The following is a 12127-nucleotide window of genomic DNA, read 5'->3' on the forward strand; positions in this document are numbered from 1 at the left end:
ATTAAGAATTTGGAGATTGTTCATTAACTCAGGCAATAGATGAAATCCTGAACTAGAGCAATGGTAACTTAAAAGTATGTATAATAAAGGAACAGGCAAATTCAGTATCATTTAGTGATTTAAAAAATGCCAAGAAACAAAGATAAGGTGAAATCAACTAAATTCTGAACTTGGGTGATTTGATTGGTTGGTGGTGTGTAGTTCTGGGACTCAATGTAGAAGTTAAATTTAACACCACAAGAACTGCCAATAATCAACCATGGCAAGAAGATAAATGAAGCGACTGACTCAGGATAAAGCCATAGTAAGTTCAGTTCAGTTCAGTCTCTCAGCGTGTCCGACTCTTTGCGACCGCATATACTGCAGCATGCCAGGCTTCCTTGTCCATCACCAACTCCAGGAGTTCACTCAAACTCATGTCCATCACATCGGTGATGCCTTCCAACTATCTCATCCTATGTTGTCCCCTTCTCCTCCCACCTTGACTCTTTTGCAGCATCAGGGTCTTTTCCAATGAGTCAGTTCTTCACATCAGGTGGCCCAAGTATTGGGGCTTTGGCTTCAGCATCAGTCCTTCCAATGAATACTCAGGATTGATTTTCTCCAGGATTGACTGGTTGGATTTCCTTGCAGTCCAAGGGACTCTCGAGAGTCTTCTCCAATACCACAGTTCAAAAGCATCAGTTCTTTGGTGCTCAACTTTCTTTATAGTCCAACTCTTACATCTATATATGACTACTGGAAAAACCATAGCTTTGACTAGACAGACCTTTTTTGGTTAGGTAATGTCTCTGCTTTTTAATATGTTGTCTGGGTTGCTGCTGCTGCTGCTGAGTCGCTTCAGTCGTGTCAGACTCTGTGCGACCCCATAGACAGCAGCACACCAGGCTCCCCGTCCCTGGGATTCTCCAGGCAAGAACACTGGAGTGAGTTGCCATGTCCTTCTCCAATGCATGAAAGTGAAAAGTGAAAGTGAAGTTGCTCAGTCGTGTCCGACTCTTCACGACCCAGTGGATTGCAGCCTACTGGGCTCCTCCACCCATTGGATTTTCAAGGCAAGAGTACTGGAGTGGGGTGCCATCGCCTTCTCCAGTTGTCTAGGTTAGTCATAGCTTTTCTTCCAAGGTGAAAATGTCTTTTAATTCCATGGCTGCAGTCACCATCTGCAGTGATTTTGGAGCCTAAAAAAATAAGGTCTGTCACTACTTCCATTGTTTCCCCATCTATTTGTCATTGAGTGATGGGACCAGATGCCATAATTGTAGTTTTGTGAATGTTGAGTTTTAAGCCAAAATTTTCACTCTCCTCTTTCACTTTCATCAGGAGGCTCTTTAGTTCTTCCTAACTTTAAGGCTCTTTAGTTCTTCTTAACTTTAAGACTCTTTAGTCCTTTTTCACTTTCAGTCATAAAAGTGGTGTCATCTGCTTATTTGAGGTTTTTGATATTTCCCCCAGCAGTCTTGATTCCTGCTTGTGCTTCTTCCAGCCCAGCGTGTCACATGATATACTCTGCATAAAAGTTAAATAAACATGGTGACAACATACAGCCTTGACATACTCCTTTCCCCATTTGGAACCAGTCTGTTGTTCCATGTCCAGTTCTAACTGTTGCTTCTTGATCTGCATATAAATTTCTCAGAAGGCAGGTCAGGTGGTCTAGTATTCCAATCTCTTAAACAATTTTCCACAGTTTGTTGTGATACACAGCGTCAAAGGCTTTGGTATAGTCAATAAAGCAGAAATAGATGTTTTTCTGGAACTCTCTTCCTTTTCAATGATCCAACAGATTTTGGTAATTTGATCTCTGGTTCCTCTGCCTTTTCTATATACAGCTTGAACATCTGGAAGTTCACAGTTCATGTATAGTTGAAGTCTGGCTTGGAGAATTTTGAGCATTACTTCGCTAGCATGTGAGATGTGCACAGGTGTGTGGTAGTTTGAACATTCTTTGGCATTGCCTTTCTTTGGGATTGGAATGAAAACTGACCTTTTCCAGTCCTGTGGCCACTGCTGAGTTTTCCAAATTTGATGGCCATACTGAGTGCAGCATTTCACAGCATCATCTTTTAGGATTTGAAACAGCTCAACTGGAATTCCATCACCTCCACTAGCTTTGTTCGTAGTGATCCTTCCATAGGCCCACTTGACATAGACCAGCTATTGATTACTATCAGCTATGGTGTCATATACTATGTATACTGTGTTAGAAAATAGAACATTATGTAAAAAAACAATGTCATAAAGCTGCTGCTGCTGCTGCTACTAAGTCACTCCAGTCGTGTATGACTCTGTGTGACTGCATAGATGGCAGCCCACTAGGCTTTTTGATCCCTGGGATTCTCCAGGCAAGAACGTTGGAGTGGGTTGCCATTTCCTTCTCCAGTGCATGAAAGTGAAAAGTGAAAGTGAAGTTGCTTAGTCGTGTCCAACTCTTAGGGACCCCACGGACTGCAGCCCACCTGGCTCCTCCATCCATGGGATTTTCCAGGCAAGAGTACTGGAGTGGGGTGCCATTGCCTTCTCCGATGTCATTAAGCAATTTGTGGTTAATCTGTAAAGAATCATTGTTGTGAATCTACTCTGTATTTACAGTTTTGTACCAGCAATTATTTGCACTCAAAAGCAAACACAGCTAATGTTGCTTGGTTATAGGCACCAATATCCAAAATTTCCCTCAAAAGAATAACAAAAAGAGATGCTGTCTATGAAAGTGCTGAAAATCCCTCAGACCTCACTGCTCTACATCCTGTAAGGCTGGTGATGACAATACCTTTTCCTTCTGTCTTGGGCTTCATCCTTGTTTGATCTTACTCATGCATTAGAGGCCAGTACCTAATAAGCTGAAATTCAGTAGGCCTTTCCTCTTATCCAAACATTATGATTTTTCCCTTTCATATAAATCATACTATAATATGGGCAGACTGAAAACCGAAGCCATTTCTGAAGCACATCACTTGCTTTGTTAGTATAAACAGATTTAATTTTTCATTCACATGTAACTTTACAAGGTATGCAACTTGAACACTATTGAACAAAGATAATATATAAATTTCTGCTCAAAAGTGACAAGCAAATTATGTTATTTTAGTTTTTTTCTGAAAAATTTAGCCATTTATTAGAAACACAGCTGTCAGTTTAGATCAAATATACTCATATTTCCCTGTTATATTATTAGGATCTTCAAGAAATTTAATTGTCCCTTCCAGTTTGATTTCCTACAAAATTGTTATAACACAATTAGTACTATTGCAAATATTATTGAACTGTGTGAAAATACTTATGATTTCATATGACATACATATAATAATAGATGAGAGATACAAAATTCAAGTTAACACTTGATAAAGATTCTGCTCTCATACAACTGCTAGTAATAATAAATGTGGGGACAATATAGTCTGCTTTAGGAAAGTGAAACAGAATCCTGGCAGAATAATTTCCAAAGGTTTTAATAATAGCTCAAATATTACTTGCTTGTCATTTAATCATATTAAATACTCTGAACCTAATAAATTATCTGTGATAGACACACTAAACACTTTAAGAATGGGAAATCATTTGGTTTATTAGGCTAATGACTAAAATCAGAATGTAATGAAATTCTTCTGCATGAAATCTATATTTCTCCACTCTTTTTATAGTGTTTAGAATTGTCATAAGGTATTACCATGCAGGTTTTGTGGGTAAACGAGGGCTTAGGGATTCTAAAATGTTCGTGGGTTTCTATTTTTTAACTAAAAATTACACTAACTAGGAAAGTACATTTTTGTCCTATTACCATTTTCTCAGTGATGTAACAGTCACAAAGAGTTGAAGCAGCAGTTCTACACCAGCCGTAAGTTTATAGACAAAAGGCTACAGGCTTAGCCCTTAGAAATATGGTAACATGATTGAGATTGAGCAAAAGGGATTCGGTGAAGAAAATGAGAATTTGTAAAGGAGGAGTATGAGTCTAAAAAGAGCTTCAGTTCAGTTCAGTTCAATCGTTCAGTCATGTCCAACTCTTTGCGATCCCATGAATGGAGCATGCCAGGCCTCCCTGTCCATCACCAACTCCCAGAGTTCACTCAGACTCAATATCCATCGAGTCAGTGATGCCATCCAGCCATCTCATCCTCTGTCGTCCCCTTTTCCTCCTGCCCCCAATCCCTCCAGGCATCAGAGTCTTTTCCAATGAGTCAACTCTTCACATGAAGTGGCCAAAGTACTGGAGTTTCAGCTTTAGCATCATTCCTTCCAAAGAAATCCCAGGGCTTATCTTTAGAATGGACTGGTTGGATCTCCTTGCAGTCCAAGGGACTCTCAAGAGGCTTCTCTAACATCTCAGTTCAAAAGCATCAGTCCTTTGGCGCTCAGCTTTCTTCACAGTCCAACTCTCACTTCCATACATGACCACTGCAAAAACCATAGCCTTGACCAGACAGACATTTGTTGGCAAAGTAATGTCTCTGCTTTTGAATATGCTATCTAGGTTGGTCATAACTTTTCTTCCAAGGAGTGTCTTTTAATCTCATGGCTGCAATCACCATCTGCACTGATTTTGGAGCCCCCAAAAATAAAGTCTGACACTGTTTCCACTGTTTCCCCAACTATTTCCCATCAAGTGATGGGACTGGATGCCATGATCTTCGTTTTCTGAATGTTGAGCTTTAGGCCAACTTTTTCACTCTCCTCTTTTTTCACTTTCATCAATAGGCTTTTTAGTTCCTCTTCACTTTCTGCCATAAGGGTGGTGTCATTTGCATATCTGAGGTTATTGATATTTCTCCCGCCAATCTTGATTCCAGCTTGCGCTTCTTCCACCCCAGCATTTCTCATGATGTACTCCGCATATAAGTTAAATAAGCAGGATGACAATATACAGCCTTGATGTACCCCTTTTCCTATTTGGAACCAGTCTGCTGTTCCATGTCCAGTTCTAACTGCTGCTGCCTGACCTGCATACAGATTTCTCAAGATGCAGGTCAGGTGGTCTGGTATTCCCATCTCTTTCAGAGTTTTCCACAGTTTACTGTGATCCACACAGTCAAAGGCTTTGGCACAGTCAATAAAGCAGAAATAGATGTTTTTCTGGAATTCTCTTGTTTTTTTTGATGATCCAGTGGATGTTGGCAATTTGATCTCTGGTTCCTCTGCCTTGTCTAAAACCAGCTTGAACATCTGGAATTTCTCGGTTCACGTATTGCTTAAGCCTGGCTTGGAGAATTTTGAGCATTACTTTACTAGCGTGTGAGATGAGTACAATTGTGCGGTAGTTTGAGCATTCTTTGGCATTGCCTTTCTTTGGGATTGGAATGAAAACTGACCTTTTCCAGTCCTGTGGCCACTGCTGAGTTTTCCAAATTTGCTGGCATATTGAGTGCAGCAGTTTCATAGCATCATCTTTTAGGATTTGAAATAGCTCAACTGGAATTCCATCACCTCCACTAGCTTTGTTCGCAGTGATGCTTTCTAAGGCCCACTTGACTTCACAATCCAGGATGTCTGGCTCTAGGTGAGTGATCACGTCATTGTGATTATCTTGGTCTTCAACATCTTTTTTTGTACAGTTCTTCTGTACAGTTCTGTATTCTTGCCACCTCTTCTTAATATCTTCTGCTTCTTTTAGGTCCATATCATTTCTGTCCTTTATCGAGCCCATCTTTGCATGAACTGTTCCCTTGGTATCCATAATTTTCTTGAAGAGATTTCTAGTCTTTCCCATTCTGTTCTTTTCCTCTATTTCTTTGCATTGATCACTGAGGAAGGCTTTCTTATCTTTTCTTGCTATTCTTTGGAACTCTGCATTCAGATGCTTATATCTTTCCTTTTCTCCTTTGTTTTTTGCTTCTCTTCTTTTCACAGCTATTTGTAAGGCCTCCCCAGACAGCCATTTTGCTTTTTGCATTTCCTTTCCATGGGCATGGTCTTGATTCCTGTCTCCTGTACAATGTCACGAACCTCCGTCCATAGTTCATCAGGCACTTTATCTATCAGATCTAGGCCCTTAAGTCTATTTCTCACTTCCACTCTATAATCATAAGGGATTTGATTTAGGTCATACCTGAATGGTCTAGGGGTTTTCCCTACTTTTTTCAATTTAAGTCTGAATTTGGTAATAAGGAGTTTATGATCTGAGCCACAGTCAGCTCCTGGTCTTGTTTTTGTTGACTGTGTAGAGCTTCTCCATCTTTGGCTGTAAAAAATATAATTGATCTGATTTTGGTGTTGACCATCTGGTGATGTCCATGTGTAGAGTCCTCTTGTATTGTTGGAAGAGGGTATTTGCTAAGACCAGTACATTTTCTTGGCAAACTCTATTAGTATTTGCCCTGTTTCATTCCGTATTCCAAGGCCAAATTTGCCTGTTACTCCCGGTGTTTCTTGACTTCCTACTTTTGCATTCCAGTCCCCTGTAAAGAAAAGGACATCTTTTTGGGGTGTTAGTTCTAAAAGGTCTTGTAGATCTTAATAGAACCATTTAACTTCAGCTTCTTCAGCGTTACTGGTTGGGGCATAGACTTGGATTACTGTGATATTGAATGGTTTGCCTTAGAAACGAACAGAGATCATTCTGTCATTTTTGAGACTGCATCCAAGTAGTGCAATTCAGACTCTTTTGTTGACCATGATGGCTACTCCATTTCTTCTAAGGGATTCCTGTCCTCAAGTAGTAGATATAATGGTCATCTGAGTTAAATTCACCCATTCCAGTCCATGTTAGTTTGCTGATTCCTACCTAGAATGTCGATGTTCACTCTTGCCATCTCCTGTTTGACCACTTCCAATTTGCCTTGATTCATGAACCTGACATTTTAGGTTCCTATGCAATATTGCTCTTAAGCTTGTTCTGTTATATAGAATGGGATGCAGTCAAAATTCAAATATGAGTTATGACATGATACACATAAGCCATTTTTGGGAAAACAATAGGTAGAAGAATCTTTTGAGACATTAAAAAGGATAATGCTACTCACATCCCGAGCTACCATTTGTTGAAACCAGGGTCAGGTTGGAAGGCCATGGATTCCGAACAATATCTTGCCAATGAATAGTGTCTGTATAACAGAGAAATTTGTTCTGGTCTACATAGACGCCGCCATTTAGGATTTCTGTATTAAAACAAACAAACATAGATTTGCTGTCAACTTTTTTGATGATGAAAGGTAGTCAATCAAACTAATTTACTCTTAAGCTATCTTCAGGGTTAAATTAGTTACTTTGTTAATAGTCAAGATTTCTTATAAAATACCTTTTTACTGAGTCATATAGATTGCAGAAATTTGAAAACATTGAACAATACAAAGAAAAATAAAAACTCATAATTCAAACACTCAGAGAGAAACACTCTTCACTGTTTGGAACAGATTCTATCAGTCTCTTTTCTGTTTTATTTCCTCTCAAATTGGAATAATATTGTGTATATATTTCATAACCTGATAATTTTGTTAATACTAAATGGTTAATAGTCAAAGGCAATTAAATATTATTCTGTGTTATTTCTAAGGAGAATATGACACTCCAGGGTGTAACTTAAACAATATTTATTTAACCAGTCACCCCTTGTTGGTAATTTAACTTGTTATCTCTGATTAGCTCTTTAAATTATTTTTCCCTATAAATAACATTCACCGATTGTGAATATTTTTAAGGCTTTCTGCAAATTGCCAAATTTCCCTTAAAAATATTGTTTCAGTCAATGTGACATTGACTGGAGTCAGTTAGGTAAGTAATCAACACAAAATGGAAGGTAAATTTAATGCTTCAATCACAAAAGTATTCTTTATTCATCTCAAATTCAGTCAATAGAACTGCCAATTATTCTTTAAGAACAACACAAAGCAAGATATCATAGATATTCTCTGGTTCATTGCAACAGGGCATAACTGTGATACAATGCACCAAAACCAATGTTTACTTGATTCTTATTTTATGACACTGGCCTTAATCAGCTAACTTGTTCTCTCTGAACAGTGGCTGATTATATACATAGATTCTTGTACAGATAGCTTTACATTATCCAGACAAAAAGGTAGAAAATACTATTCTTATCATTTTGAGAAATTGATTAGAAATACATATAGCATCTTCCTACTCAATATATACTACATTTTTTTCTTCTTGTCTAATACAAAAACAAGAGAAATCATATAACAGTCCATAAAGCAGTCAGATACAAAAAAAAAATTCAATTAACAGTGATTTATATAGATAAGTGATTATTTTCTTTCATATGATAAGAAACTTAGCAGAGGCAGTTGTGGATATTAGTTTAGCTATTCTGCAGTACCCACCACCTACTATGTATGTTGGCTTTGTTCATTCCAGGCATAAAATGACTGCTGCGTCTAAAGACGTTTGAATTCAAGGCAAGATGAAGACAAAAGAATGAACAGGTGGCTTTTCATTTGAAATGGGATGTTTACCCAAGGATTAATCTGCATTTTATTGGCCAGAACAATATCCTAGGCTGAGCGAGAAATTCTTAAGGTGGACATATTGTTATGCAAACAAAACCTAAAATGTGCAGGGGTGTTAGCAAGGAAGGTGAGGGATGGGATATCAGGACATCAACCAACTCTGTCTCCTCTACTGGCCTTAAGAAAATCATGTCTCCTATGCAGTGAGTGCTTAGTCTCTCAGTTGTGTTGGACCCTTTGTGACCCAGTGACCAGGGTCCTCTGTCTATGGGATTTTTCAAGCAAGAATACTGGTGTGGGTTGCCGCTTCCTTCTCCAGGGGAGCTTCCTGACCTAGGGATCGAACCCTTGTCTCTTGTGTCTCCTGTACTGAAGGAGGATAATTTATCTCCTGAGCCATCAGGGAAGCCCTCTCCTGTGCAGTATTCCAAGCAAAACCTTTAAAGGAAGTGAAGACTGTCTGAGTGAAATGAAAGTCATTTAGTCGTGTCCTACTCTTTGAGACACCATGGACTATACAGTCCATGGATTTCTCCAGGGCAGAATACTGGAGTAGGTAGCCTTTCCCTTCTCCAGGGGATTTTCCCAACCCAGGTCTCTCACATTGCAGGTGGATTTTTTAGCAGCTGAGCCACAGGGAAGCCCAAGAATACTGAAGAGGGTAGCCTATCCTTTCTCCAGGGGATCTTCCTGACCCAGGAATTGAACTGGGGTCTCCTGCACTGCAGGTGGATTCTTTACCAACTGAGCTATGAGGGAAGCCAAGAGTCCCCTTAAACGAAAAAGGAGCATAAAAGAATGAAAGGAACATGTAACATCATTAAAAAAAAAGTACTTGTGGAAGTAAGATTGGAGGTCACATATAAAGTGCATTACTATATAGCATGTATAGAATCCTCCAGATTAATTTTGACATTGTAGGACTTTCCACATTTAAAATCAATCCCATTTCCATTATTAATTCTATCACTGACTATTGGATCCATTTTCTCAAATGGGAGGGGGAAAAAAAAAAGAAACAGAAATTAGATCATCTTTCTACTTCTACAAGCCAGTTCATTATTTTTCATGACCTAACCGTACAATCTTCATCAAAGCAAGAAGGGAGATGTAAGAGGCAAGAAAGATTGTGAAAATGGATTTCTGCATTAATGTTTGGCATTAAGTTTCTATCTAAGAAATGTGAGGATTTCATACTAATAGCTTTCTCATGAGACATTAGGTGATGCTCTTCTGCACTAGGAATAATTCTTCATTAGGTGACAAAGAAAGGAGATTTTGACTGCTATCCAGGAAACGAAGGTTATTTTTCAGTCTAGATTTGGAAAAGTTCTGCTTTAAAAAAATGTGAATAGAAAATGTAATAGCTCAAACATTGTAGAAAGAGTATATTTTTCAGGAGTCACATTTTAATTTAAATAGTTCATACTGAAGGAACACAGCATCCATCTACAGTTTCCTATCTAAAAATATTCAAAAGAATCAGATTATATTATGCTGAATAATAATCGCATCAAATCCCTTTCTTCAACAAAATTAATCTCCTACCAATGTCGACATTTATTTCTTAGAAATACTCTGTTCAAGAGCTTGACTTATACATGGAAAAGGATTTTAAAAAGAGGCAATAAAAATTCAAGTATAATCTTACATGTTTAAATTTTAAATTGAGACTATAATCATGGTCAATCTGGATGATATTTTTATCATTCTGAATTAAAAACTCAGCATCTGCTAGCAATTCTGGTCAGCAGGATTTATAATATTTTAGTACTTAAATAGATAGTTTATTCATGCATGTGTATATTTTCCCTGAAAATAGTCTTTTTTTTTTTCCCTTTATGTTTGGCTTAGACCATAATCTGCCTTTGAATGCCATAATTTCACAATCAAAAAGTGTATATTTTATTGAAATTTATAGAAGAGTTTTTGTGTACCTTTCATCTTATATTTTCTTTTGATAAACTTGATTACCTAAATATGAATCAGGAAATAATGTCAAATTGCATTTACTCATTTATATCATTTATATTTATTTCATAACTTTATACAGTGTTAGTGTTAGAAAATTAATTAATATGTTCTGTGTGGATATATTCAGTTAGATTTATTGCTGGACTAAGAAAATTCTAGGAAAGGTAGTAACCTGCAAGAAAGTTGCTAAGAGACACAGACTATTAACCTGACAAAAGGGATAGCTAATGTCTCTACCTTCATTGACCATGAAAGAAAGTGAAAGTGAAGTCGCTCAGTCCTGTCTGACTGTTTGTGACCCAATAACTGTAGCCTACCAGGCTCCTATGTCCATGGGATTTTCCAGGCAAGAATACTGGAGTGGGTTGACATTTCCTTCTCCAGGAGATCTTCCCCACCTATGGATTGAACCTGGGTCTCCTGCATTGCAGGCAGACACTTTACTGTCTGAGCCACTAGGAAAGGCCATAAAGTTATTGACATAAAGGCTTTTCTAAAATTATCTGTTTAGATTAGAAAAAGGGACAAAGATTAGAAAAAGAGAAAATCTTGTTAAGATATTTATCTAGGATGATACCAGAAAAATGTCTGACTATACCTTTGCTAACAGCTTATGTCAACTTTGTTATACCAAGAGTTTCTATTCAACTAGCAGCATGAAATTGTGATTAATAATTATATGTTAAAATCATGTAACAAGACAATTTCAAAGGATCTAGGCAAATGAGGCACAGATTTAGATGAAATTCAAGCAAAGATGTCTGAAAGTATAGAAGGATTCAAAAAATATTGAATAACTAAATGAGTTCAAGGTACACTAATCTCATTCCATTTAACGTCACTTTCCTTGCAGGAAATACATCAGAGTAAATAAAGACAGACACAAATAGATTCTTGGTCACTGAAACAATTAGTAGGAAAAAAATCTGCTATCTATTGTCTTATCATATTATATAAAAATATTTCCAGCAAGTTCACAGAACAAAACTGTCTTGTATAAAAATGCCATTGATGCTTTCGAACTGTGGTGTTGGAGAAGACTCTTGAGAGTCCCTTGGAGATCCAACCAGTCCATCCTAAAGGAAATCAGTCCTGGGTATTCATTGAAAAGACTGATGTTGAAGCTGAAACTCCAATACTGTGGCCACCTGATGCGAAGAGTTGACTCATTTGAAAAGACCCTGAGGCTGGGAAAAACTGAGGGCAGAAGGAGAAGGGGATGACAGAGGATTAGATGGTTGTGTGGCATCACCAACTCAATGGACACAAATTTGGCTAGGCTCAGGGAGTTGGTGATAGACAGGGAGGCCTGGCGTGCTGTAGTTCATGGGGTCATAAAGAGTCAGACACGACTGAGCGACTGAACTGAACTGAAATACAATAAGATATATTAAATACAAATTTCTATGAAAAAAGTATAGTTTCATTATTTAAACAACTCCACTAAACACTTAAATATGTTTGTGTCTCAAACACTTCCTACTAGATTTAATATGTGCAAGTCAAGTAAAAAAATAGTTTTTTTGGGTACTAAGTAAATTGTAAACTGCACTCCTCTCCAATGTGCTAAATTTAACATACATAGCACATGAAGTATTGAGACTAAACTCCATGAAGGCAGGGGATATTTTTCAGTGCTGTACCTATTACGTCAAATTTGAAACAACAGTTAATCAATGAACATTTGTTAAATTGAACTGAAAAAAATTACCCTGACATTTGTTACCGACATTGAGCAGTTTATTTCTGGTATA

General features: G+C 37.7%; 1 protein-coding gene across 1 annotated transcript in view; it reads right to left on the reverse strand.

Moving 5' to 3' along the window:
- Positions 1 to 12127, reverse strand: part of ERBB4 (erb-b2 receptor tyrosine kinase 4) — a 777579-nt gene that overhangs the window by 394372 nt on the left and 371080 nt on the right. The window contains exon 4 of the mRNA XM_068968480.1: positions 6957 to 7091. Within this exon, the coding sequence (XP_068824581.1) occupies positions 6957 to 7091 (135 nt within the window). The remainder of the gene's footprint in view (positions 1 to 6956; positions 7092 to 12127) is intronic.

The sequence above is a fragment of the Capricornis sumatraensis genome, chromosome 3 (genome assembly GCF_032405125.1).
Source record: "Capricornis sumatraensis isolate serow.1 chromosome 3, serow.2, whole genome shotgun sequence".
NCBI lineage: Eukaryota > Metazoa > Chordata > Mammalia > Artiodactyla > Bovidae > Capricornis > Capricornis sumatraensis.